At 47.8% G+C, this 27,696-nt stretch overlaps 1 protein-coding gene and 1 long non-coding RNA gene across 2 annotated transcripts in view; one reads left to right on the forward strand and one right to left on the reverse strand.

Annotated features, from left to right (window-relative positions):
• Positions 1-23,293, forward strand: part of LOC310743171 — a 194,536-nt gene extending 171,243 nt beyond the window's left edge. Inside the window, exon 3 of the long non-coding RNA XR_014538850.1 lies at positions 23,014-23,293. This is a non-coding gene — a long non-coding RNA (uncharacterized lncRNA). The remainder of the gene's footprint in view (positions 1-23,013) is intronic.
• Positions 1,220-26,809, reverse strand: TSPAN33 (tetraspanin 33). The gene is made up of 8 exons (XM_083573162.1): positions 26,568-26,809; positions 17,588-17,645; positions 13,252-13,379; positions 11,335-11,409; positions 10,270-10,365; positions 6,296-6,424; positions 5,283-5,444; positions 1,220-1,920 (listed from the first exon to the last, which is right to left on the reverse strand). The coding sequence occupies exons 1-8, from the start codon at positions 26,673-26,675 to the stop codon at positions 1,819-1,821; spliced, it is 858 nt and encodes a 285-aa protein (XP_083429288.1). The 5' UTR covers positions 26,676-26,809; the 3' UTR covers positions 1,220-1,818.
• Positions 26,810-27,696: the final 887 nt, after the last annotated feature.

Genomic DNA, 27,696 nt, shown 5'->3' on the forward strand with positions numbered 1-27,696 from the left:
TTTCCAGGTACAGTGGTACCTCTGGATGAGTAAAACGTAAGACGCGTCTGCGCATCTGAGCGTGTGGCGTTTTGCCACTTCCACGCATGCGCATGACGTCATTTTGAGCGTCTGTGCATGTGCAAGCAGCGAAACCCGGAACTAACGTACTCCGTTATTTCTGGATCGCCTCAGAGCGTAACTTGAAAATGCTCAACCTGAAGAACATCTAACCCGAGGTATGACTGTACAGAGGTACCTTTGGTTGTGAACGGGATCCGTTCTGGAGGCCCGTTAGCAACCTGAAAATAACGCAACCCACATCTGCACGTGCACGGGTCATGATTGTCCGCTTCTGCGCATGCGTGCGATGTAATTTTGCGCGTCTGCGCGAGCGGCGAAACCTGGAAGTAACCCGTTCTGGTGCTTCCAGGTCACTGCGGGACGCAACCTGAAAATGCTCAACCTGAAGCAAACGTAACATGAGGTGTGACTGTAGCTCTGACCCCCCATTGCTGGATCAGGTTGGGGCCAGGAAAACCCCACAGCATTTCAATTTTGTTGAGGACCTTAGGGGACGCAGGTGGCGCTGTGGGTTAAACCACAGAGCCTAGGACTTGCGGATCAGAGGGTCGGCGGTTCGAATCCCCGCGACGGGGTGAGCTCCCGTTGCTCGGTCCCAGCTCCTGCCAACCTAGCAGTTTGAAAGCACCACAAAGTGCATGTAGATAAATAGGTACCGCTCCGGCGGGAAGGTAAACGGCATTTCCGTGCGCTGCTCTGGTTCTCCAGATGCGGCTTAGTCATGCTGGCCACACGACCCGGAAGCTGTACGCCGGCTCCCTCGGCCAATAAAGCGAGATGAGCACCGCAACCCCAGAGTTGGCCACAACTGGACCTAATGGTCAGGGGTCCCTTTACCTTTACGGGACCTTATCGAGGCAGCGGATGCTTCTCATTTTTCCTGGTTGGGGCAAAAAGGGTTCTGCTTTTCACAAGCACCGGGGGGCTCGATCAGAGTGAGGGCACCCCACCTCCCAAAGACGCTTTGGTCCTGCCTGTCTCCTGTTCCCACCTTCTCACTATATAGAAGGATCTGGCAACTTCTGTTTCAGTGTATCTGAAGAAGTGTGCATGCACACGAAAGCTCATACGAAGAACTAACTTAGTTGGTCTTTAAGGTGCTACTGGAAGGAAAAAAATATCCCTTTAAGAAAGTTAAACCAGGGGAGTTCATTCCTGATATATTACAAAGTTGGCACATCGTTGGCAAGGACAGGTTGAGGGTTCGAGAAGGCACCTTTCCTCACCAGTTGGAGGGAGCAGGAGGCAAGTAGGCCCTTGCTCAATGCCCCGACCTGCCTGCCCCATCTTTGCACCCCAATAAAGTAGCCAAGGACCATGGCCAGCTCCGGCCCAGAGTTCAAATCCAGCGGCTCCCATCTCGAGCCATGAGAAGGAAAATGCAGGTGGAGATTCGTCTGTCGACAGCGCTGACTCTTTACCTTTCTGTCCTGTGCTGGAACTCTTTAAAAGAAATAGAAAACCTTCACATCTAGGAGGGGAAGAGCATGTTTTCAAGCTTCCTGCAGAGTTTCAAAGCTGGGAGGTGCTTATTTCTCTTCTAGGGTTAACAAGGTTCCTTCAAGATATTCCTTGCAGGAAGGAGCTGCCTTCAAAAGAGCCGCCCGGAATGCCTCAGGCAATCCAGCCTGGTGGAATGAGGTCACTTCCTGTGGGCACCATCTTGGATCCCAGGGAGACGGGCACGGGTTTGGTCATAGGGAAGGCCACAAATAATACATTTCTTGTTTCTTATTTCCCCGCAAGGAAGTCCTTTCAGTACCAAAGGTCAGCTCGGTGTTGCTGGTTGTAGAGCAGAAGCTTAATCTGGTCTCTGATTTGGTTGACAAGGACCTGGGAGAGCAGGATCCCAACCAGCTGCAAGAGGGAAACAAAACACAGACGGAACAGGACAGTGAGCGCGACGGAAAGGGAGACGGCTTTAAACGGACAAAACTCCTCTATATCAAATTAACTAGTTGGATGGACGCTGAGGCTATCTTGGCGGAGGAGCAAGCAGGATTTAGGCAAGGCAGATCTACCATAGATCACTGTTTTGTCTTAGCACATCTTATCGATAAATACGCCAAGAAAACCCGTGGGGTCTTATAATAAAAGATTACTATTTTTGATTCATAGCCTATATAAAGATACTGTGCTGTACGTAAGATCTTCCACAAATGGCCAACTCATAGGCCCTGTGGCAGCCACCAAGGGGGTCAAGCAAGGCTGCATTCTAGCCCCAGCTTTAAAGGTAAAGGGACCCCTGACCATTAGGTCCAGTCATGACCGACTCTGGGGTTGTGGTGCTCATCTTGCTTTATTGGCCGAGGGAGCCGGCGTACAGCTTCCGGGTCATGTGGCCAGCATGAACCAGAGCAGCGCATGGAAAAGCCATTTACCTACCCGCTGGAGCGGTACCTATTTATCTACTTGCACTTTGATGTGCTTTCAAACTGCTAGGTTGGCAGGAGCAGGGACCGAGCAACAGGAGCTCATCCCGTTGCCGGGATTCAAACCGCCAACCTTTTGATCGGCAAGTCCTAGGCTCTGTGGTTTAACCCACAGCGCCACCCACGTCCCTTAGCCCCAGCTTTATTTAACCTATATATCAATGACATGGTTAAAAGCCTAACATCTCTGGAGTTCCATGCGCCTAAATTGGCCACAAAACCAATCTCAGTGCTCTTATACGCTGATGATGCAGTTCTCCTATACCAAACAAATACAGGCTTTAAATGGAGCTTCTGGGCAGCGGCGGAGACTTGCCAGGCTGTAAACAAACCTGGTGGGCAAACTTTGCATCCCCTCTGTAGCCTCTCCAAAACCTGGTGCCCCCAGATGCAAAGGAAGGGCATTCAGGTATATTACGGAAATTACAGGGGGGGGCACTCTTTAACGTTAAATGTTACAAATATCATGCCTGAATGTATCCTTTCAACTTGACAGCGCAGGGAAGTTACCTAGCTTTAAAAACAATATAAAATCAACTGCTTTGCCACTAGAGCAGGGGTCTGCAACATTTAAGACAAAAAGAGCCACTTGGACCCGTTTCCGAAGAAAAAAAGACCTGGGAACCGCAAAACTCGTCATTATAAAAATAAATTTTTTGTCACTTTTTTAATTATTTCTTTGTTTGACCCCTCAGAATTACTCCTCCTCATAGAAATAAACGTTAAATTAACAAGTTACCTTTTTGTGTGTGTGTGTTCTTCACTCCCCTTCAAAACAGTGACCAGCGTACATGCCCCCTTTCAATGCAGTGACCAGCGTACATGCCCCTTACAATGTAGCGGGCGGGCGGGAAGGTGACGTCGGGACGGTGCGTGACTAAGGCACGCACCGCCCCCATGCGACGTCACAGCCAGTACAGCGCCCGCCACAGTGGGGAGTGTCGGGGCGCACAATGCACCTCCTCCCCTCGCTAGCATCTGCCCTGGAGCCGCGGCAAAGGTGTAAAAGAGCCACATGCGGCTCCGGAGCCCCGGGTTGCAGACCCCTGCACTAGAGCATAACAACTGGATTAGGCCAGTGGCCCACCTAGGCCACGATCCTGTTCCCACAGTGGCCAAGAAGTTGCCCATGGGAAACCCGCAAGCAGGATTCGAACACAAGAGCAACTCTCCCCTCTTGCGGTTCCCAGCAACTGGGATTCAGAAGTGATGCTGCCTCTGACTGCAGAGAGAAAACATAGCCATTGTGGTTCCTCCGGGACGTGGGTGGTGCTGTGGTCTAAACCACTGGGCCTCTTGGGCTTGCTGATCAGAAGGTCGGCGTTTCGAATCCCCGCGACGGGGTGAGCTCGCATTGCTCGGTCCCTGCTCCTGCCAACCTAGCAGTTCGAAAGCACATCAAAGTGCAAGTAGATAAATAGGCACCGCTCCAGCGGGAAGGTAAACGGCGTTTCCGTGCGCTGCTCTGGTTCGCCAGAAGTGGCTTAGTCCTGCTGGCCACATGACCCGGAAGCTGTACGCCAGCTCCCTCGGCCAATAAAGCAAGATGAGCGCCGCAACACCAGAGTCGGCCACGACTGGACCTAATGGTCAGGGGTCCCTTTACCTTTACTAAAAGCTGGTGGCCATCACTGTCGCGAGTCTTCCAACATTCAGCTTCATAGGATGCCCAAAACTTCTAGTGTTAAAGGGATAAAAATGTTTCTCTGCTCACTTTCTCCATGCCATATAAGCTTTCATCATGTTTGCTTTCCCCCTAAACCAGCGTTTCCTAAACTTGGGTCTCCAGCTGTGTTTGGACTACAACTCCCATCCATAGCTGTCAACTTACAGATTTGAAAATAAGGGACCAGCAGCCTCGAAAATAAGGGATCAGCAGCCAAAATAAGGGATTTTAGTCAACCAGCAGCCAAACGAAGTCTCAAGCGGTGGTTCCCACAGCGCAGCAACCCGGCAAAGGGGATGCAGCAAGGGAAACCACCATCACTTCTCCGCTGGGAAGCGCTGAGCAAAGGCGAGTCCCCAGGCAACGCGGCCGATTTGATCGGCACAAGGCATGCAAGCTCCACCCCCCAGTCGTTCTCAGACTCCTTATTGGGTGAGCAACGCAGCCAAGCAACACAGTTGGAGCCTCCCTCCTCCCTGGCTGGCAGGCAGGGAGGGAGAGGAGCTGCTTCCTTTGAAACCCAGGAAATTTAAGGGACATCATCAATAAGGGACAGCAGCGGGACACGGCGCTGGGATAAGGGACTTTCCCACCAAATAAGGGACGGTTGACAGCTATGCTCCCATCATCCCTAGCTAGCAGGGCCAGTGGTCAGGGATGATGGGAACTGCAGTCCGAAGACAGCTGGAGATGTGAGTTTGGGAAACACCTCTCTAAACTAAAAAGCAATCTTCCCCCATCCCCTCAACCACGTGGGATGCCCCTTTCTGAACCTTTTCCAAATCTACGATATCCAACTTGAGAAGAGGCAACCAGAACTGTACACAGTGTTCCAAGCGTGGTCTTGGATTTCAGGGTTGCCAGGACCAGGGCCTTTCACTCACCCAACAGGAATGTGCTAGGTTCTTCCTGAAAGCCAACAAAGAGGGAGGCAGACGCACCTCGCAAATGGATTCTGCAAACGGGGAGCCACCACCAAAAAGGCCCTGCCATGGAGCAATGCCAACTTGTGCCCCACCATGGTGGAAGCAGCTCCCAAGCGTTGCCTGCAGGATGTAGGGTCCAGGGGCCCCCTGGGCCCCCCTGAAACAACACCCATGACGAGGGGGCAAGCCGATTACCTGGGGAATGGCCAATCCCAGCGCTACTCCGCCCAGGAGGAAGAGGTTGCTGTGGATCCAGTTCACCAGCTTGTCAATGCAGCCGTTGGTATAGATGAACTCGCTGGCCTCCAGGTAGTTGAATGCCTGCATCCCTTGGCCACACATGGTGTTGATGACGGACTGCATGGGAAGAAGCATGTTGGAGAAAATAATAATAATTATTATTATTATTATTATTAATATTTATTGTTTGTACCCCGCCCATCTTGCTGGGTTTCCCCAGCCACTCTGGGCGGCTTCCACAAAGACCAAAAATACACAAAGAATAACTTCATAAATCTGTATCAAAATTAAATTAAATTAAATTAAATTAAATTAAATTAAATTAAATTAAATGAATTTAATTTAATTTTAATTAAAACAAAATTAAAAGATGCCTGCTTCTTGGGAGAAAAGCAATGACAAACCTAGACAGCATCTTAAAAAGCAGAGATATCACCTTGCCGACAAAGGTTCGTATAGTTCAAGCTATGGTTTTCCCAGTAGTGATGTATGGAAGTGAGAGCTGAACCATAATAATAATAATAATAATAATAATAATAATAATAATAATAATAATAATTTATTATTTATACCCCGCCCATCTGGCTGGGCTTCCCCAGCCACTCTGGGCGGCTTCCAAAAAAATATTAAAATACTATAATACATCAAACATTAAAAGCTTCCCTAAACAGGGCTGCCTTCAGATGTCTTCTAAAAGTTTGGTAGTTGTTTTTCTCTTTGACATCTGGTGGGAGGGTGTTCCACAGGGCGGGCGCCACCACCAAGAAGGCCCTCTGTCTGGTTCCCTGCAACCTCACTTCTCGCAGGGAGGGAACCGCCAGATAAATTATTATTATTATTATTATTAGTAGTAGTAGTAGTAGTAGTAGTAGTGGTGGTGGTGGTGGTGGTGGTGGTGGTGGTATATTCCGAAGATTCTCTTTCTACCATTTTTCCAAATGGATCAGATGTGTGGCTCTACGATATACCTGGTCGTCAGTTTGCAGGCAACAGGAATAAGGCACAGAACAGCGTTCCCAGCTGGGGTTGTGGGCCGTGCAGTTGAAATACAGGTTTTGGGACCAGTCTTTATAGGAGACGCCACCACAGCAGCTGAACTGCAAAGGAAAGGAAGAGAAGGAGTTAAGCCAGAGGAGCTGGACAGAAGCAGGTGTCAGAGAGGGTCCCTGACACTTCCCCTTCCCTTTTCAAACATAAAATATTTTGAAATCTTTCATACAGATAAATAGCGAAACCTTGGTTCTCAAACTTAATCCATTCCGGAAGTCCGTTCCAAAACCAAAGCGTTCCAAAACCAAGGCGTGCTTTCCCATAGAAAGTCATGCAAAATGGATTAATCTGTTCCAGACTGATGGTAGTCACTGTTTGGATGGGGGGCTTTTATCCATTTCCGCAACCACACAATCAGTCAGTCTTAGATGAACTGGGTTTCATACAGTCACAAAAACAAATTAACAAATTAACCAAAAAAGCCTCAAAAACAAAAATGCAAAATAAATAGCAAAAACAAAAGCGCCAAACTTAATCCATTCCGGAAGTCCATTTGAATTCCAAAATGTTCAAAAACCAAGGCGCAACTTCTGATTGGTGCAGGCGCCCCGGAAATAATAGCCGACAGCCGCTTCAGACGTTCGGCTTCCGAGAAACGTTCAAAAACCAAAACACTTACTTCCGGGTTTTCGGAGTTTGGGACCAAGGCGTTTGGGAACTAAGGCATTTGAGAACCAAGGTACCATTGTAGTGTGTAGAGTCCTCTGTGCACATTTTTAGTCATGCAAATAATAAAACTGTGACATTCGATTGCAAAGGAGCTCTTGTGTGTTATTTTATCATTCAATGTTTCCACATCTTCCAAAGTACCCACTTGCTCAAAAAATTATTCTCTCAAGTTATTCCATTGCTTCTCATTGTTACAAGCTTGGCTGCTAGCGGGGTTTTTTTGTATCTTGCTTCTCTATGCGGGTGGCGCTGTGGGTAAAACTTCAGCACCTAGGGCTTGCCAATCGCATGGTCAGCGGTTCGAATCCCCGCGACGGGGTGCGCTCCCGTCGTTCGGTCCCAGCGCCTGCCAACCTAGCAGTTCGAAAGCACCCCCGGGTGCAAGTAGATAAATAGGGACCGCTTACTGGCGGGAAGGTAAACGGCGTTTCCGTGTGCTGCGCTGGTGCTGGCTCGCCGGAGCAGCTTCGTCACGCTGGCCACGTGACCCGGAAGTGTCTGCGGACAGCGCTGGCTCTCGGCCTCTTAAGTGAGATGGGCGCACAACCCTAGAGTCGGACACGACTGGCCCGTACGGGCAGGGGTACCTTTACCTTTACCTCTCTATGTTGTGAACCATAATTTACAGACGGAAGGTGCGGCATGCAAATTTAATTTTAAAAATAAAATAGAAGAGGACTCATTAAAGCTTTGAGGTGCCTCCCGTGAAAAGACTGAGCGCGGGGAATTTGGAGCCGTTTTGCTCAGGAATGGCTTTTATTTTGACAAACATTTCTTTCGAGAACTGAGCAGCTTTCTCACGCACCTCTGTGATGTCACGGAGGCCAGCCAATCAGTGCCACACGCATAAGAAGGATGCCCACACATTTGAAAAGCACATTTTCAGGATACGTCAGCCCTGAAAACCTACTTTGCAGCGCTAGCGCCCTGTGACAGGAGATGTACTGAGTGTGGTCCAAGCCTCTGTGGCTGTGCAACCAGGGCCAGATTTAGGTTTGATGAGGCCCTAAGTTACTGAAGGTAATGGGGCCCTTTATATGTCCAGCTGTCCTTTGTCAACAACAAATTATCACTTTTTTTATGTTGAATATATGCTAGATGGTGATTTCTGGACCTAATACGTATCTAAAGCCACGTAGCCACCGCTTTTTAAGAAGCCACCGCTTCTTAAAAAACCATCTTTAGATGCGGCCACGATGGCCAACTATCGCCCAGTCTCAAATCTTCCATTCTTGGGCAAGGTGATTGAGCGAGCGGTTGCCGAACAACTCCAGGCACGCCTGGAAGAAGCGGACCATTTGGATCCCTTCCAGTCGGGATTCAGGCCTCATCATGGGACTGAAACTGCCTTGGTCGCACTGGTTGATGATCTCCGGCGGGCTAGGGACAAAGGTGAGAGCTGTTTCCTAGTCCTGCTGGATCTCTCAGCGGCGTTTGATACCATCGACCATAACATCCTTCTGGACCGTCTTCAGGGGCTGGGAGCTGGAGGCACTGTCATACAGTGGTTCCGCTCCTTCCTCCTGGGCCTTGTTCAGAAAGTGGTGGTGGGGGATGAGTGTTCAGACCCCTGGGCTCTCACTTGTGGGGTGCCTCAGGGTTCTGTCCTCTCCCCCATGCTTTTCAACATTTACATGCAGCCGCTGGGAGAGATCATCAGGGGGTTTGAGCTGGATGTTCATCAGTATGCGGATGATACCCAGCTCTACCTCTCTTTTAAATCAGAACCAGTGAGGGCGGTGAAGGTCCTGTGTGAGTGTCTGGAAGCGGTTGGAGGATGGATGGCGACTAACAGATTGAGGTTGAATCCTGATAAGACAGAAGTACTGTTTTGGGGGGACAGGAGGTGGGCAGGTGTGGAGGATTCCCTGGTCCTGAATGGGGTAACTGTGCCTCTGAAGGACCAGGTGCGCAGCCTGGGAGTCATTTTGGACTCACAGCTGTCCATGGAGGCACAGGTCAAATCTGTGTCCAGGGCAGCTGTTTACCAGCTCCATCTGGCACGTAGGCTGAGACCCTATCTGCCTGCGGACTGTCTCGCCAGAGTGGTGCATGCTCTGGTTATCTCCCTCTTGGACTACTGCAATGCACTCTACGTGGGGCTACCTTTGAAGGTGACTCAGAAACTACAACTAATCCGGAATGCGGCAGCCAGACTGGTGACTGGGAGTGGCCGCCGAGACCATATAACACCGGTCTTGAAAGACCTACATTGGCTCCCAGTACGTTTCCGAGCACAATTCAAAGTGTTGGTGCTGACCTTTAAAGCCCTAAACGGCCTCGGTCCAGTATACCTGAAGGAGCGTCTCCACCCCCATCATTCTGCCCGGATGCTGAGGTCCAGCGCCGAGGGCCTTCTGGCGGTTCCCTCATTGCGAGAAGCAAAGCTACAGGGAACCAGGCAGAGGGCCTTCTCGGTAGTGGCGCCCGCCCTGTGGAACGCCCTTCCAGCAGATGTCAAAGCGATAAACAACTACCTGACATTCAGAAGACATCTTAAGGCAGCCCTGTTCAGGGAAGTTTTTAACGTGTGATATTTTACTGTATTTTTGGTTTCTATGGAAGCCGCCCAGACTGGCTGGGGAGGCCCAGCCAGATGGGCGGGGTATAAATAATTATTATTATTATTATTATTATTATTATTATTATTATTTGCACGTAACAAAATACGCATTTTATCAAAGTAATTGTTGAACTGAAATACAATTAAGAAGAAATATATTAACAGTGAGATACAATTAAGAAGTATATTAATAGCGAAATAATTATTAAGCTCTAACTTAAAATGGTTTTTTATTCATAACAAACTTAATAATGCAAACACATTGGCATTTGGCAATAACAAAAGTTCCTTTAGAAACACAATTTACAAAGACTCATAATCTAGTCTCTACAAACTTGCTATAACATGAAATAATAATAGCAAACTAGTGATATTTTAGGGAGCCGGCTAGCAGGCAGGGCCCATGACATATCATCGGAGCCTACACAACACAAAACATTGTTGCTCTACATAGGTTTTATTGCATTTGTTTTTTTATCTTATATTTTGGAAATGTACATCCAGTTTATTTTCCTTTAGAATTTTTGGGGGCCCCCAAGAGAGTGGGGCCCTAAGCTATAGCTTGTTGAGCTTATACGTAAATCCGGCACTGTGTGCAACCACAAATTGTAACCATCTGTGAGCCGGGCAATGGCTTGCAGTTTATAAACCAAAACTCACCTCTTTCTGGCCAAAGTCAATGAGGTTCTGGAGGTCCAAGTCGTCCCGGTAATGCACGATGGCGTTGTTGACAATCTCGCTCACCTTCCCGCGCGCCTGTAAGGAAATCGGAACAAGGCTATGGAGGGAGTTTAGAGCTAAGAGGGTTACTGTAACTGTCCTGCAGGCCAGGGATGTTGAATTTATTTATTTATTATCCATTTATTAATTAAATTTGTATACTGCCCCTATACCTGCAGGTCTCAGGGCCGTTCACAGGATCAAATCAAAATCAAAAAATACTAAAGACGTAAAATAAAAACAAAAACGAGAAATACCTTGGAAAACAAGAAGCAACAACTCCTAGTGGTGCTCAATTTAAAACACAACTTTATAATTTGATATAATGTTCCGGTACTTCCAGGTTTTGGCGGTCCGTAACCCGAAAAAGCGGGACGTGGGTGGCGCTGTGGGTTAAACCACAGAGACTCGGACTTGCCGATCAGAAGGTTGGCGGTTCGGATCCCCGCGACGGGGTGAGCTCCCGTTGCTCGGTCCCTGCTCCTGCCAACCTAGCAGTTCAAAAGCACGTCAAAGTGCAAGTAGATCAATAGGTACCACTCCAGCGGGAAGGTAAACGGCATTTCCGTGCGCTGCTCTGGTTCGCCAGAAGCGGCTTAGTCATGCTGGCCACATGACCTGGAAGCTGTATGCCGGCTCCCTCGGCCAATAAAGCGAGATGAGCGCTGCAACCCCAGAGTTGGTCACGACTGGACCTAATGGTCAGGGGTTCCTTTACCTTTACCTTTAACCCGAAAAAACGCAACCTGAAGTGTCTGTAACCCGAGGTATGACTGTACCACTGTTTTTAATTCTAACCCTGAACATGTCATGTCCCGTTCCCCACCCCCTGAACACCCATCTCCAAAGGAGCAGCTTAGGGACATTCCAGGGAACAACACTGCCCACTTCATCATCATCATCATCATCATCATCATCATCATCGTCATCATAAACTTCAGTGCCACGCAAAACCTTCCAAGCCACCTTTCCACTCTCCCCTACCCGGAACAATCGCCTCTGTACCTTGTCGGAGAAGACGAACCCCAGGACGCCCAAGGCCAGCTGCAGCAGGAAGATGACCGTCAGGCAGATAGAGAACTGCAGGGGAGAGAATCTCATAAGTGAAGGGTCACAGAGCCAATGGCAGGTTAATGCTCAAGGGGGTGGGGCCAGATCCAAGGGCCTTCTGGCTGTTCCCTCCTTGCAAGAAGTGAGGTTACAGGGAACCAGGCAGAGGGCCTTCTCGGTGGTGGCGCCCGCCCTGTGGAATGCCCTCCCACCAGATGTCGAAGAGAAAAATAACTACCAAACTTTTAGACTACATCTGAAGGCAGCACTGCTTAGGGAAGTTTTTAATATTTGATGTTTTATCGTTTTGTTTTGTTTTTTAATTTTTATTGATTATTTTCACATATCAAATTATTCCAACAATGTATTTCCCCCCACGTCCCCCTCCCATCTCCCCCTGATACCCCTCCCTCCCCCCTACGACTTCCCTCAGTTCCTCTTTCTGATTTATTAACACATATTATTCTCTGCATGTTATAAAAATGTAAATATCTCTGGTTTTAGAATGTATTTCAATTAAATGATTATGATTTTATGTAAACTGTGTTATTTTTACTGATGTTAGCTGCAATGAGCCCGGCTTCGGCTGGGGAGGGCGGGATACAAATGAAATTGTATTATTATTATTATTAATCCCAGACCCCTGTCAGGGGGCATTTTGCGGTGAGGGAGACCCGTCCATATTAACAAAGAAGGCCAAAAAATCACAGGGAACCAGGCAGAGGGCCTTCTCGGTGGTGGCACCCGCCCTGTGGAACACCCTCCCACCAGATGTCAAGGAAATAAAGAACTACCTGACATTAGAAGACATCTGAAGGCAGCCCTGCTTAGGGAAGTTTAAAATGTTTGATGTTTTGTTGTGTTTTTAATATTCTTTTGGGAGCTGCCCAGAGTGGCTGGGGAAACCCAGCCAGATGGGCGGGGTACAAATAATAAATTTTTATTATTATTACCGTATTTTTCGCTCTATAGGACGCACTTTTTCCCCTCCAAAAATGAAGGGGAAATCTGTGTGCGTCCTATGGGACGAATGCAGGCTCCTTGGCTTCAGCGATAGCAACGCGAAGCCTCCGAAGCCAGGAGAGTCTGGTCTTTGAGGCTGGCGGTGGGGGAAAGCAGCGCTTCCCCCCACCGCCAGCCCCACAAGCTCGGGGGCAGTGGGAAGGCGTGCGCCGCCTTTGCGCTGCTCCCCGGCTTGGTTTTGAGGCTGCGGTGGGGGAAAGCAGCGCTTCCCCCCACCGCCAGCCCCACAAGCTCAGTCGAAAAGCCCGCAAGAGCTGCACGCTCTTTAAAGGGTGCGCGGCTCCTGCGGGCTTTTGCGGGAGATGGGGGAATTCCCCCACCTCCTGCAAAAGCACGCAAAAGCCGTGCGCTCTTTAAAGGCTGCGAGGCTCCTGCGGGCTTTTCTACATGCTGGGGGAATTCCCCCACCTCGTAGAAAAGCCCGCAGGAGCCGCGCAGCCTTTAAAGTGCACGCCGCTCTTGGGGGCTTTTCCCCAAGGAGGGAGAAGGGACTGACTGGCCGAGTCAGTCCCTTCTCCCTCCTGTGGGCTTTTGCGGGAGATGGGGGAATTCCCCCACCTCCCGCAAAAGCAGGGAGAAGGTCTGGGAGAAGCTCACAGGCTGCCTGCAGCCTGTCCGCTGCTCCCAGAGCTGGGGGGGGGGGGCGAATCATATTTTTTCCCTTGATTTCCCCCTCTGAAAACTTGGTGCGCCCTATGGTCAGGTGCGCCCTATAGAGCAAAAAATACGGTATATAATCCAAGCGCACACTTCCAGTGGCAAGGGCTCACTTCGCTTAAGGATGCCCGGGAAGTGTCTGATGCCAGCGCTACCCTGCCTTTGCCCAGGACAATGCCCAGGGGTTCTCACCGTCTGCAGCAAGCAGATGTTCTCCCGCAGGGATCCGATGCAGCCGCAGAACGTGATGAAAAACATCAGGATGCCGACGACGATCAGCAGGATGGCCGGGTCCACGGCGAGGCAAGCCATGGCCGCTTCTGCAGGAAAGGAAGAGCAGGGAGTCAAACGTGGGCATTTCCGTCCCGCCTCCCGGCTAGCTATGGCTAAGCGCACCTATCTGTTGCAGCGGGTTGGACTAGATGACCCTAAGGGTTCCCTTCCAACTCTTATGATTCTGTCCTCAACAACAGTGTTTTATGCTTCTTTTCATTTAAATGTGGGGATGGCCAAAAGGCAGCTGTCTGCTTTTTTGAGCGAAACAACAACAAACCTCTGGTTACGTGAACCATATTCAGTAAACACACAAGACGTAATTGGCTGTACGTTTGGAAAAATAAAATATACTATTCATTGTGCTGTAGATTTTTTATATATATATAACTTTTTTATTAAGTAATTCAACAAAACATATTACAGTGGTACCTCGGGTTACATACACTTCAGGTTACATACGCTTCAGGTTACAGATTCCGCTAACCCAGAAATAGTGCTTCAGGTTAAGAACTTTGCTTCAGGATGAGGACAGAAATCGTGTGGTGGTGGCAGCGGGAGGCCCCATTAGCTAAAGCGGTGCTTCAGGTTAAGAACAGTTTCAGGTTAAGTACAGACCTCCGGAATGAATTAAGTACTTAACCCGAGGTACCACTGTATCTTAAAACATATCATCCTTAATTTTTCCCTCATTCCCCCCCCGCATAAACACCCCCCCCCCGCGACTTCCCTCAGTTCCAATCTCTGGTTTCTCTATAAATGCTATTCTCTGCATGTTACAGAACTGTATAAGTCCTTAATTTATATAACTTATTATTATCAATTTAAAAAATTGTGAGCGTTTATTCAAAGCCTGCCAAGGAGTCCAATTCACTTTGTTGCGTCTTTAGGTACTTTGTAAAAGGTCCCCACTCCTATTTAAAGTCACAGTTATCCTTCTCCCGCAGTTTATGTGTCAGTTTTGCCAGTTCTGCATAGTCCATCACTTTCTCTTGCCTTGAATTGTAGATTTCAACAGAAGTACAGTTGTACCTCAAGTTAAGTACTTAATTCCTTCTGGAGGTCCGTTCTTAACCTGAAACTGTTCTTAACCTGAAGCACCACTTTAGCTAATGGGGCCTCCCGCTGCTGCCGCACCGCTGGAGCACAATTTCTGTTCTCATCCTGAAGCAAAGTTCTTAACCTGAGGTACTATTTCTAGGTTAGCGGTGTCTGTAACCTGAAGCGTATGTAACCCAAGGTACCATTGTAGCTCATAAAGCTCAATGAAAAATGTAGAAGACCCAGTGCATCCTTTCACAGTACAGTCATACCTTGCGATGAATACGCTTCAGGTTGAGCGTTTTCGGGTTGCGCTCTGCGGCGACCCGGAAGTAACGGAACGTGTTTCTTCGGGGTTTTGCCGCTCGCGCATGCGCAGATGCTCAAAATGACGTCACACGCATGCGCGGAAGTGGGGAAACACGACCCGCCCATGCGCAGTCGTGTTTTACGTTCCTTTCAGGATGCGAATGGGGCTCCGGAACAGATCCTGTTCGCATCCAGAGGTACCACTGTAGTAGCAGTAGCAGCTACTACTATGCTATAAGATCCACTGTCCTGTGGTATCATATATGAGTTTGTACTATTGATGAAGCCCAGGACGGCGAAACAAGGCTAATATTCCGAAAATCCTTGTCTTAGACTCTGTGAAAGGATTCTGTGGAACTGCAACAACCTTTCGTGTGGATTGTTGGACTCTATGAACAGACAGGTGGAATAGACACTTTCACATATATGGACCTTATACAGTGGTACCTCAGGTTAAGTACTGTATTTTTCGCACTATAGGACGCACTTTTTCCCCTCCAAAAATGAAGGGGAAATGTGTGTGTGTACTATGGGGCGAATGCAGGCTTTCGCTGAAGCCTGGAGAGCGAGGGGGGTCGGTGCGCACCGACCCCTCTCGCTCTCCTGGCTTCGGGAAGCTATCCGCTAGCCGTGGGAGACGCAGCTCTCCCACGGCTAGCGGATAGCAGCCTGTTCTGGGGGCTGGGGTCGGGGGAAGATCGGGCTTCCCCCGCCCCAGCCCCGCACCTGGGGGGGAAATAATTTCCCCCCCTTTATTTCCCCCCAAAAAACTAGGTGCGCCCTATGGGCCGGTGCGCCCTATGGGGCGAAAAATACAGTACTTAATTCGTTCCGGAGGTCCGTTCTTAACCTGAAACTGTTCTTAACCTGAAGCACCACTTTAGCTAATGGGGCCTCCCGCTGCCAGAGCACGATTTCTGTTCCCATCCTGAAGCAAAGTTCTTAACCTGAAGCACTATTTCTGGGTTAGTGGAGTCTGTAACCTGAAGTGTCTGTAACCTGAAGCGTATGTAACCCGAGGTACCACTGTACATAAATTGATTAGAGAATGAACTGATCCACTGGGTCTTCTACTTTTTCCGTTGAACTTTATGAGCTACTTCTGTTGAAATCTACAGTTCAATACAATGAATAGTGTATCTTATTTTTTCAAACGTACAGCCGGTTACGTCTTGTGTGTTTACTGAGTCTGCTTTTTTGAGGCAAGAACGCCGGTCGCTTGGGAATAATGCAGGAGGAATTTCAGGGGTGCAGCCACAATTTAAATCCCAAGGTGGTCATTTTCCAGCTTTCCTCACATGAGTGAGCTAGTTTCACTCATCTGCTGAGCTGAAAAAGCAAGTTTACTCCCTCACAGAGCTAGCACCTCCAGCACCTTTAGCAAACTAAAGTTCCCGGGATTCTTGGGGGTGGGGAGAACCCAACTGTTATTAAATTTATGGGATGTTCGCAGCCTTGAAAAACAGAAAATGCCCTAAAACAGCAGTTCCCGGTTCTTATTGGGCTACTGTCTGCTTGGTTCCATAAACTCATCCCCAATGCCTGCTACCCTACGGTATAAAAAGCATTATTCAGAATAGCAGTTTGCATGGCCCACTGAGGAAACCGTAACAATGATTCAAAATCTAATTAAAAGTATGTTCTTTAATTAACTCGACAAAATGGATGAACTTGTTCCAGTGAGGCCAGATATTGCAAGAACATTTCCATGCATTCATGTCGATGAAAAGTACTACAGTCGTACTTTGGAAGTCGAACGGAATCGTTCTGGGAGTCCATTTGACTTCCAAAACGTTTGGAAACCAAAGCGTGGCTTTTGATTGGCTGCAGGAAGCTCCTGCAGCCAATGGGAAGCCGTGGAAGCCACATCGGACATTCGGCTTTAAAAAAAAAGTCAAAAACTGGAACACTCACTTCTGGGTTTTGATCGTTTGGGAGCCAATGCGTTTGAGATCCAACGTACAACAAGGAAGGAAGTCTGGGCGTGAATATACGCAGCGTAAATAAGATGACATAAAATGATGACTGTAAAAGATTGTTTTATTTTTGTTTGTGAAAAATTTAATAAAAAGCAATAAAAAGAAAGAAAGAAGTGGAACGAGATCCAACGTACAACTATACTTACTAAACACCCACCAACTTTCATCGATCACAGGCATAGGGTGACTAGTTTATGAGAAAATCAATAGCTATTACCAATAGCTATAACTGGTTATTTGGGGAAAACTTGGAATCATAAATACACTGGTACCTCAGGTTACATATGCTTCAGGTTACAGACTCCGCTAACCCAGAAATAGTACCTCGGATTAAGAACTTTGCTTCAGGATGAGAACAGAAATTGTGCTCTGGCGGCAGCAGGAAGCCCCATTAGCTAAAGTGGTACCTCAGGTTATGAACAGTTTCAGGTTAAGAACGGACCTCCAGAACGAATTAAGTTCTTAACCTGAGGTACCACTGTACAAAGGAAATACAAAGAAAGCGAAAAGAACGATACAGTAGCACCTCTGGTTGCAAACAGGATCCGTTCCGGAGCCCCGTTCACAACCTGAAAGGAACGCAACCCACATCTGTGCACGTGCGGGTTGCGATTCTCTGCTTCTGCGCATGACGTCATTTTGCGCATCTGTGCATGTGTGAGTGGCGAAACCCGGAAGTAACCCTTTCCGGTACTTCCAGGTCACCGTGGTACGCAAAAAACATATCATGAAGCAAATGTAACGTGAGGTATGACTGTAAAGCTTGAAAAGCGAAGCGAGGAAGGTGTTTCAAGTAAGCAAACGACACACTCGAAGGGCTGACCTCTGGTGCCCATCTGTTTCTTATTGCCACCCACTTCAGAAAGCATGGCCCAACAGTTTCAAGTCCTTGAGCCCTTGCTTGGCACACTGCTTGTGCTCCTTACCTGCGTGCTTCATCAAGCGGGCATAGACTCCCACTGCCACCATCGCCATGGAGATCACCTGCCAAGACAAAAAAGCCCAGAGTGTCAAGAGCGCCAGGCCAGAGTCTTCTTAAGCCTCGGCTTCATCCCAGTATTCCTGAAGGAGCGTCTCCGCGCCCATCGTTCTGCCCAGACACTGAGGTCCAGCTCCGAGGGCCTTCTGGCAGTTCCCTCCCTGCGAGAAGCCAAGTTACAGGGAACCAGGCAGAGGGCTTTCTCGGTAGTGGCACCCACCCTGTGGAACGCCCTCCCACCAGATGTCAAAGAAAAGAACAACTAGCAGACTTTTAGAAGACATCTGAAGGCAGCCCTGTTTAGGGAAGCTTTTAATGTTTAATAGACTACTGTATTTTAATACTTTGTTGGAAGCTGCCCAGAGTGGCTGGGGAAACCCAGCCAGATGGGCCGGGTATAAATAATAAATTATTATTATTATTAAACAAAAGCACACATTCTACTCATGTAAAAACACCAGGCAAGCCCCACAAGTAACCCAGAGATGCATTTAAAAAACAACAACACATTCTACTCATGTAAGAGAAGAGTGCAAAATATGGTCTGAAGCTCAACATCAAAAAAACCAAGATCATGGCCACTGGGCCCATCACCTCCTGGCAAACGGAAGGGGAAGAAATGGAGGCAGTGAGAGCAGTCACGAAATTAAAAGACGCCTATTTCTTGGGAGAAAAGCTATGACAAACCTAGACAGCATCTTAAAAGGCAGAGACATCACCTTGCCAACAAAGAGCCATATAGTTAAAGCTCTGGTTTTCCCAGTAGTGATGTATGGAAGTGAGAGCTGGACCATAAAGAAGGCTGATTGCCGAAGAATGGATGCTTCTGAATTATGGAGGAAACTCTTGAGAGTCCCATGGACTGCAAGAAGATCAAACCTATCCACTCTGAAGGAAATCAGCCCTGAGTGCTCACTGGAAGGACAGATCCTGAAGCTGAGGCTCCAAGACTTTGGCCCCCTCATGAGAAGAGAAGACTCCCTGGAAAAGACCCTGATGTTGGGAAAGATGGAGGGCGCAAGGAGAAGGGGACGACAGAGGACGAGATGGTGGGACAGTGTTCTCGAAGCAACCAGCATGAGTTTGACCAAACTGCGGGAGGCAGTGGAAGACAGGAGTGCCTGGAGTGCTCTGGTCCAGGGGGTCACGAAGAGGCGGACACAACTAAACGACTAAACAACAACAACAAGAACACTCATGTAAAAACACACTGATTCCCGGACCGTCTGCAGGCCAGATTTAGAAGGCGATTGGGCTGCATCCGGCCCCTGGGCCTTAGTTTGCCTACCCTCCCTGCTCACCAGGTACCGGCTGCTGAATAGCATCAATCTGGCACCCAAAATGCAGCCTGCCCTTTTCAGAAATCATTTCCTCCTTCCTTGCAGCAGCAAAGGGATCATTTGTCAAGAGCCACCTTTTTCCCCTCCTGGCATTGAAAAGCGTGGGATTTGAAGGAAGGCATTTGTGCTTAAGTGGCTGCAATTAGCTGCTGCAATTGTATTGACACCTGGGGGGGGGGAGCTCTCTTTGGATGAGGAGAACAGGAAAGAAAAGAGGGGTGGAGAAAGAGAAAGAGAGAGAAGGAAGGAAAAGCCCTTGGCACAAACTGCTTTCCTTTTCTTCTTACAGCCTCATTCAGCTAAGCCAAGGTTAAAGTCACGCCTAGCAGAACTTTGCGGACTTTTGTTACTTTAACTCGTGCACAACCAATCATTCCACATGCCTGTTTTACGGTTCCGTTTTCCATTTTTTAAAAACAGGGCTGCCTTCAGATGTCTTCTAAATGTCAGGTAGCTGTTTACCTCTGGCTAAAAAGCAGGTAAAAAGGTAAAAATGCAGCAATAATAATAAAAAAAATTATTTATACCCTGGCCAGAGCTGGGCTCAGGGTTGCTAACACCAGTAAAATTACAGTAAAAACATAATGGGGGGGACCAATTTAAAATACAGGTTAAATTGCAGTTTAAAATGCAGCCTCATTTTAATAGTAGCCCATAGATCAAGACCATAAGGGGAGGGAAACGTAAGGGTCAGACTGAGTCCAAACCAAAGGCCAGGCGGAACAGCTCCGTCTTGCAGGCCCTGCGGAAAGATGTCAAGTCCCGCAGGGCCCTAGTCTCTTGTGACAGAGTTCCACCAAGTTGGGGCCAGTACTGAAAAGGCCCTGGCCCTAGTCAAGACCAATCTAACCACCTTGCGACTTGGAACCTCCAAAATGTTGTCGTTTGTGGGCCTTAAGGTCCTCCGCGGGGCATACCAGGAGAGGCGGTCCTGTAGGTACGAGGGTCCTAGGCCGTATAGGGCTTTAAAGGTCAAAACCAGCCCCGGTACTCCACCGGGAGCCAGTGCAGTTGGTAAAGCACTGGATGAACGTGATCCCGCGGCGAGGACCCCATAAGGAGCCTCGCCGCGGCATTCTGCACCCGCTGGAGTTTCTGGGTCAGCTTCAAGGGCAGCCCCGCGTAGAGCAAGTTACAACAATCAAGCCTGGAGGTGACCATCGTGTGGATCACTGTGGCCAGATCAGGGCAAGAAAGGTAAGGGACTAACTGCTTAATACGGCGGCGATGGAAATATGCCACATGTTCAAATCCGAGGTCATCCAGAATTCCGCTTGCTCCCTCCCCTTTCCCTTGGAAAAGACTGTTTTTTACCTCTGAATCGGAGCAAACGCTAATTGGGTTTTCTGTGGATGGGCCTTTGCCTGGAGGAAGCAACCAGGCAAACAGAAAACTGCTTTCAGTACCTAGAAAATGTGAGACATGTGGGAAAACCCTCTGGCCTGGGCTTCCTAGCAATCTGTGGACGGTTCCTCAGTTTTGTGGCCATGCATTCTTCCTTTGCATTCATCAGTTGTTTCCTCATTTTTTAAAACGACAACAGCAAGAACATGCCCCACTTTCACCCTCCTCCTACAGGTCTTGCCAAACGTATCGCGTCACCAGGCTGAAATCCTACAAGCACCGGTGATATATGATCATGAAACTCAGTTGGCGCAGGAAGTATCCAGTTCCCCGCTTCCATTTCTTGCACAATTGAGATCTCCCTCCCCAAATCTGCTCCGGAGAGTTGGAAAAAGCCCTAGCACAGATTTTAAGGGGTACACAGGGGGGAAAGGGGGACAGGACTTCTCTGTGTGAGCAGAAATCCCTGTGTTCACAGCACATTCTCGTAGGGCTATTTTTTGGACACGACCCTGCAACAATCACTTTCCGATGTTTTGCCACGTTAAAAAAATACAGATGCAATTTTCACATTTTAAAAAAGGAATCGTTTCATCCTAAGTGTGTGCGCCTCCTGCGCCAGGTTTCTGGTCTGTGGATCTGGTGAAAAACATACAGATAGACCACAGAACAGGGGTCAGCAAACTTTTTCAGCAGGGGGCCGGTCCACTGTCCCTCAAACCTTGTTGGGGGGGCGGACTATATTTTGGAAAAATAATAATGAACAAATTCCTACGCCCCACAAATAACCCAGTGATGCATTTAAATAAAAGCACACATTTGACTCATGTAAAAACACCAGGCAGGCCCCACAAATAACCCAGAGATGCATTTTAAAGAAAAGGACACATTCTGCTCATGGCGGTTCCCTCACTGCGAGAAGCAAAGCTACAGGGAACCAGGCAGAGGGCCTTCTCGGTGGTGGTGCCCGCCCTGTGGAACACCCTCCCACCAGATGTCAAAGAGAACAACAACTACCAGACTTTTAGAAGACATCTGAAGGCAGCCCTCTTTAGGGAAGCTTTTAATGTTTGATGGATTACTGTATTTTAATATTTTGTTGGAAGCCGCCCAGAGTGGCTGGGGAAGCCCAGCCAGATGGGCAGGGTATAAATAATTTTTTTTTAAATAATAATAATAATAATAATAATTATTAAAATTATTAAAATTATTATTATTAGGCTTCAAGGTCAGGTATACCGCCTCTGTTTTTTTTTTTAAGGTTTAGGAATTTATATAAAACAGAAAAAACAGAATAAAAAAACAAAAACAATAAAAATACATACAATCCAAACAGAACACATACAAAACAAGTATAATTTCCATCCCTTATATTCATAAAACTTACTTTCCCGACCTCCTCATACCTCCCCTTTCTGTATTCCATTCTCTAATTAAGTCAATTCAGCAAATCCTTCCCCTAATTTCTATATAATTTTTAGCCTTTCTTTTCTTAATCACATAATCGTTACAGCTTTTAACCCCTTAATTTCTGAATCAACATCGTTCTAGCCTTCAATAATTTTACAATGTTTCTTAAGATAGTCCTTAAATTTCTTCCAATCTTCTTCCGCCTTCTCTTTTCCCTGGTCTCGGATTCTGCCGGTCATTTCTGCCAGTCCCATATAGTCTATCACTTTCATCTGCCATTCTTCCACGGTGGGTAGATCTTGTGTCTATACCGCCTCTGTTTTTATTGGGGGTGGGGGTGTAATGGGACCTGGACCCCTAGGAGTTGGTGCTTCTGCACATGGAGAATAAACCAAGCTTGTTTTCTCCTGCTCTGGAGGGTGGACTCGAACCCATGGCTTCAAGTTACAAGAAAGGAGATTCCGACTCAACATCAGAAAGGACTTTCTGACAGTAAGAGCAGTTCAACAGTGGAATGGATTCCCTTGGGAGCTGGTGGGTTCTTCCTCCTTGGAGGATTTTAAGCAGAGGGTAGATGGCCATCTCTCATGGAGTCTTCAGCTGGAATTCCTGAATTGCAAAGAGTTGGACTAGATAGATGAGCCTTAGGGGTCTCTTTCAACTCTACAATTCTTCTTTTGAAGTGAGTGCAGTGGCAAACTGGGTAGAGAAGGACTCTTTTACTCTTTAAGATGGTGTGTTTGTGATGTTTGATTTTCTGCCCGCAGATATACAGGTAGAACTTGCTTTCCTGAAGAAGGACCAATAAACTGTCTCATTTCATGTTCTAAACAAACTTCAGTTACCGCATTTCCTGGTGTGTGAAACTTCCTTAAAGTCAAAGTTAAGCACTATGCAGAGCTGGGTTCCCAGCACTCTCTCAGTAGTCCTGCACAGGATTGTATGAGAAGTTTTTGTGGTGCCACAAGGCTCTGTTTTTTGGTTAAGTTGTTGTTGTTGTTGTTAATAATAATTTATACCCCGCCCATCTGGCTGGGCTTCCTCAGCCACTCTGGGCGGCTTCCAACAAAGTATTAAAATACAGTAATGCATCAAACATTAAAAGCTTCCCTAAACAGGGCTGCCTTCAGATGCCTTCTAAAAGTCTGGTAGTTATTTTTCTCTTTGACATCTGGTGGAAGGGCATTCCACAGGGCGTGCGCCACCACCGAGAAGGCCCTCTGCCTGGTTCCCTGTAACTTCACTTCTCACAGGGAGGGAACCGCCAGAAGGCCTTCAGTGCTGGACCTCAGTGTCCAGGCTGAACGATGGGGGTGGAGATGTTCCTTCAGGTATACTGGACCGAGGCCATTTAGGGCTTTCAAGGTCAACACCAACACTTTGAATTGTGCTTGGAAATGTACCAGGAGCCAATATAGGTCTTTCAAGACTGGTGTTATGTGGTCTTGGTGGCCGCCCCCAGTCACCAGTCTAGCTGCCATATTCTGGATTAGTTGTAGTTTCCGGGTCACCTTCAAAGGTAGCCCCACGTAGAGCGCATTGCAGTAGTCCAAGCGGGAAATAACCAGAGCATGCAGGCAAGACAGTCTGCGGGCAGGTAGGGTCTCATCCTGCGTACCAGATGGAGCTGGTAAACAGCTGCCCTGGACACAGAATTGACCTGTGCCTCCATGGACAGCTGTGAGTCCAAAATGACTCCCAGGCTGCGCACCTGGTCCTTCAGGGACACAGTTGCCCCACTGAGGACCAGGGAGTCCTCCACACCCGCCCGCCTCCTGTCTCCCCAAAACAGTACTTCTGTCTTGTCAATCTACTCACACAGGAACAGAAACACGCAATGAGTAGAATGGTTTTATAACACATATCAGTGTTTTCCTCAACCTGGGTCTCCAGCTGCTTTTTCTGGACTACAATTCCCATCATTCCTGACCACTGGTGTTGCTAGCTAGGGATGATGGGAGTTGTAGTCCCAAAAAACACACACCAACAGCTGGAGACCCAAACTGGGGAAACAAAGATGTATGTAAAACAGATACAACAATTATAATAAGCAAAAATTTAAAGATGGAAAACAAAACTGTAAAACAGGTGCATGGAAGGAGTAGTTGCACACGGGCGAAAATAACAACGTGGTTCAAGCCAGATGTTTGTGGACTACAGCTCCCATCCGCCCCAGCCAGTACTGCCAATGGGCAGGGATGATGGGAGTTGTAGTTCCGCACCATCTAGAGGACGCCATTTTGGCTACTGAGCTAATACCATGTGGCAGACAGGAGCTCTCTGTGGTCCCAGTTCCCATCACCAGCTGCTCCCATTGCCTTTGAACTGGGAGTTGCTGGGGACCTTCTGGCCGGAAAGCCAGCGAGCTACGGATGAGCGGACCATTTATTTATTCCAATAAATTTATTTATTCCAATAAATAAAAGCAGAGGAGAGTTTCGGCAAAGGGGGAATCGGCAGGCGCTGCCACAGCCTGAACGAAATTACTGCGCTCACCTAAAAGCTGATTACAGCCTCCAGGAGCAATTACAAACGCTTCAGTAATTGCCTATCCCATACAGAGGCAGATGAACTGGTTAACTAAGGATTTAAATTAAAACCAATCCAGGATAAAGAGGCCTTCTAATGGAAACAGTTAATTGGACAAAGTGGCCTGGAAGGTGAGGGTGAGATGCAGAAGGCGAGGAAAAGCTTGCGCTCAAATAGGAATTAATGGAGACCGTACAACCAAAGTTTTCTAGAGAAAAAAACACCCTGCAATGGATTCCACTGAAAAGCGCAACTTGAGAGAAGCACTTCCAAATTTTTGATATCTGGAGGAAAGCGCATAGCTCACACCACAATTTTTTAAAACTGGAGCTATGCGCCATGCAGTTACTCAGAAATAGTATATTTAGAACAATATGTTTATTGTTTTAATGGGCTGAAATTTTTGCACTTTTTAATTATGGATGCTCGTTTTCATGTTTCGAAGGAATTGTTTAATTGTGCCTTTTTTGTGTGTGTGTCAATGGTTTTAGCATTCCAAACCACTTTAGGACATTAAGCAGGATATAAGTTAGTAAATGACAACGGGTATAATGACAAGTCATTTTGGGCAACGGAGCAGGCCCACTTAAGTCCATTTCTTCCAATGGGTCTACTCTGAGTTTGACTCAAGGTCGAAAGTAACCTTTTCACATCATGTGAGTTTTGGATTTATATCCTGCTTTCTTGCCATTTAGATTTATATCACAGTTTGATGGCAAAGCTTCAAGGAAGCTAATAAGGCTGAAATGCAACAAATTACACTAATTTTTATAAAAAAAGAGCCAATAAAACTCGTGGAGGGGGGTCGAATACCCCATAAAAGCCATTAAATTCCATTACAAGTTCAGAATGACAGTATACCGTATATCTCAATTAAGGAGCACGAATCTCAATTAAGCAATGACAAACCTAGACAGCATCTTAAAAAGCAGAGACATCACCTGGCGGACAAAGGCCCGTATAGTTAAAGCTATGGTTTTCCCAGTAGTGATGTATGGAAGTGAGAGCTGGACCATAAAGAAGGCTGATCACCGAAGAATGGATGCTTTTGAATTCTGGTGCTGGAGGAGACTCTTGAGAGTCTGGTGGACTGCAAGAAGATCCAACCTCTCCATTCTGAAGGAAATCAGCCCTGAGTGCTCCCTGGAAGGACAGATCCTGAAGCTGAGGCTCCAAGACTTTGGCCACCTCATGAGAAGAGGAGACTCCCTGGAAAAGACCCTGATTTTGGGAAAGATGGGGGGTGCAAGGAGAAGGGGACGACAGAGGACGAGATGGTTGGACAGTGTTCTCAAAGCTACGAACATGAGTCTGACCAAACTGCGGGGGACAGTGGAAGACAGGAGGGCCTGCCGTGCTCTGGTCCAGGGGGTCACGAAGAGGTGGACATGACTAAACCACTAAACAACAAGACGTTAATAAACGACAACATGTAGAGAAGTCGTTTTGGGCTACATCCGCCAAACTCGGAGCAAGCCCGTTTAAGTCCATTTATTCCAATGGGTCTACTCTGAGTTTGACTCAAGGTCGAAAGGAACCTTTTCACATCATGTGAGTTTTGGATTTATATCCTGCTTTCTTGCCATTTAGATTTATATCACAGTTTGATGGCAAAGCTTCAAGGAAGCTAATAAGGCTGAAATGCAACGAATTACACTAGATTTTTTTAAAAAATAAATAAATAAAAAGAGCCAAGAAAAATCGTGGAGGGGAGTAGAATACCCCATAAAAGCCATTAAATTCCATTACAAGTTCAGAATGACAGTACAAATCTCAATTAAGGCGCATGTATCTCAATTAAGACACCTGGTGAACACGAATTTGAGAAGACGTTCCCCGTCAAGCTTGGAAATCACTGCAATGACATCAGATTGTCCTTTTTCACCCCTATTACCGACTCCAGGGGCACCGCAGTGCGTTCCCACGAGACTCTTAATGGAGGCGAAGCAACAGAGCAATTATAGTGCTCTCTCTCTCTCTTTCAAAGGCAAAAGCTGAACCCACGCATTCCATTCGACGCACCACCCCTGGACCAGCGCAGACACGTGTATGCACATCCTCACGTGCCTTAGGGGCCCCGAAGGAGACCGCAGAGACCCCCCCTCCCATTTTGCATGCAGATGGATCCAGGCTCAACTTAGCCCCGATCCCAATGCTACCTCCTCTCGAGTAGAGCCGGGAATTGCCCCCCCCCAAAAGCCCTCCCTGCAGAGCCGCTGCTGCCAACCAGTGCAGGCAACGCTGAATCAGATGGGCCAGCGGGTCCGATCCGCGCGAGTTTAACCCTCCCGTTGCCGCGCTCACCCAGAAAACCATGTTGAAGAAGAAGAGCAGGTATTTGACCAGGGGGCTGACGAAGGAGAAGTCTTCCCCCTGGGGGGCAGACGAGCCCCCCACCAGCCTCTGGGCCATGGCTGCGGCCCTATCGCCCAGGTTGCTGGTCGCGCAGGGCCATCCTGGCCGGACCCGCACCGATCCTGGCTCGGCGGCTGATCATTAACCCGAAATTCCACCAGCTCCAGTTTTTGCAGCCCAGCAAGGTTTGGCCCGCCCCCCTCCTCGCCCATTGGCTTCACCCGCCGCCCCCTCCCTTCCTATTGGCCTCTCTCCCGCTCACTCGCCTCTTTCTGCGTTCTTAGAACGTTGTGTATCGTTTTTCCCCCGAAGCGCCAGCTGTTTAAAGTCCAGCGGAGAGAGGCTCTTAAAGGGGCCGCGCCCCGGGTCGCGCGTCAAGGGTACGCGGGTTCAGACGCGCATGCGTACACGGGTGTCGGCTTTTTTCTTTTTTATTATTATTAAAGATTTTCTTGTTTTACAAAAGGGTTTGCAATCTCTCTCTCTTGTATTTTCTTTTTCCATGTATCATTTTTACAAATCAGTTTCATTTGTTGAGACATTGGGAAGAAAAGGGGGAAAGAAGTGGAGGGGGGGAAGATGGGTGGGGGTGGGCGGCTGTGTTGGGTGTCGGTTTTTTTTTATTTGCAAAAATGTCTGCGCTGCCACTGTGAAAAGCGCGTGAGGGATATGCAACGGCGGTGAACGGCATGAAATTAGCAATGAGGTTCATCGGAATCGCAGGGAAACGAAAATGCTTGTTCACAAAGCTATTGTAATATCAGCCTTACTGTACGCTTGTGAAACATGGAGCACTTACAGCGAGGGGGGAAAGTATTTGATCCCCTGCTAAATTTGCCCTCTGACGAAGAAATGACCAGTCCATAATTTTAATGGTAGGTTTATTGTACCTGTGAGAGACAGAATAACAACAGGGAAAAAACCCCAGAAACCCGAAAGACAAAAGTCAGAGACTGATGTGCATTATAATGAGTGAAATCAGTATTTGATCCCCTATCAACCAGCCAGATGTCAGACTACCTGGTTTCTTCACTGTATGTAAGGAGCTGAGATTAGAAACACCTGCTGTAAGGGAGAG

The sequence above is a fragment of the Podarcis filfolensis genome (assembly GCF_964270895.1).
Source record: "Podarcis filfolensis genome assembly, chromosome: 10".
Classification (NCBI taxonomy): Eukaryota; Metazoa; Chordata; class Lepidosauria; order Squamata; family Lacertidae; genus Podarcis; species Podarcis filfolensis.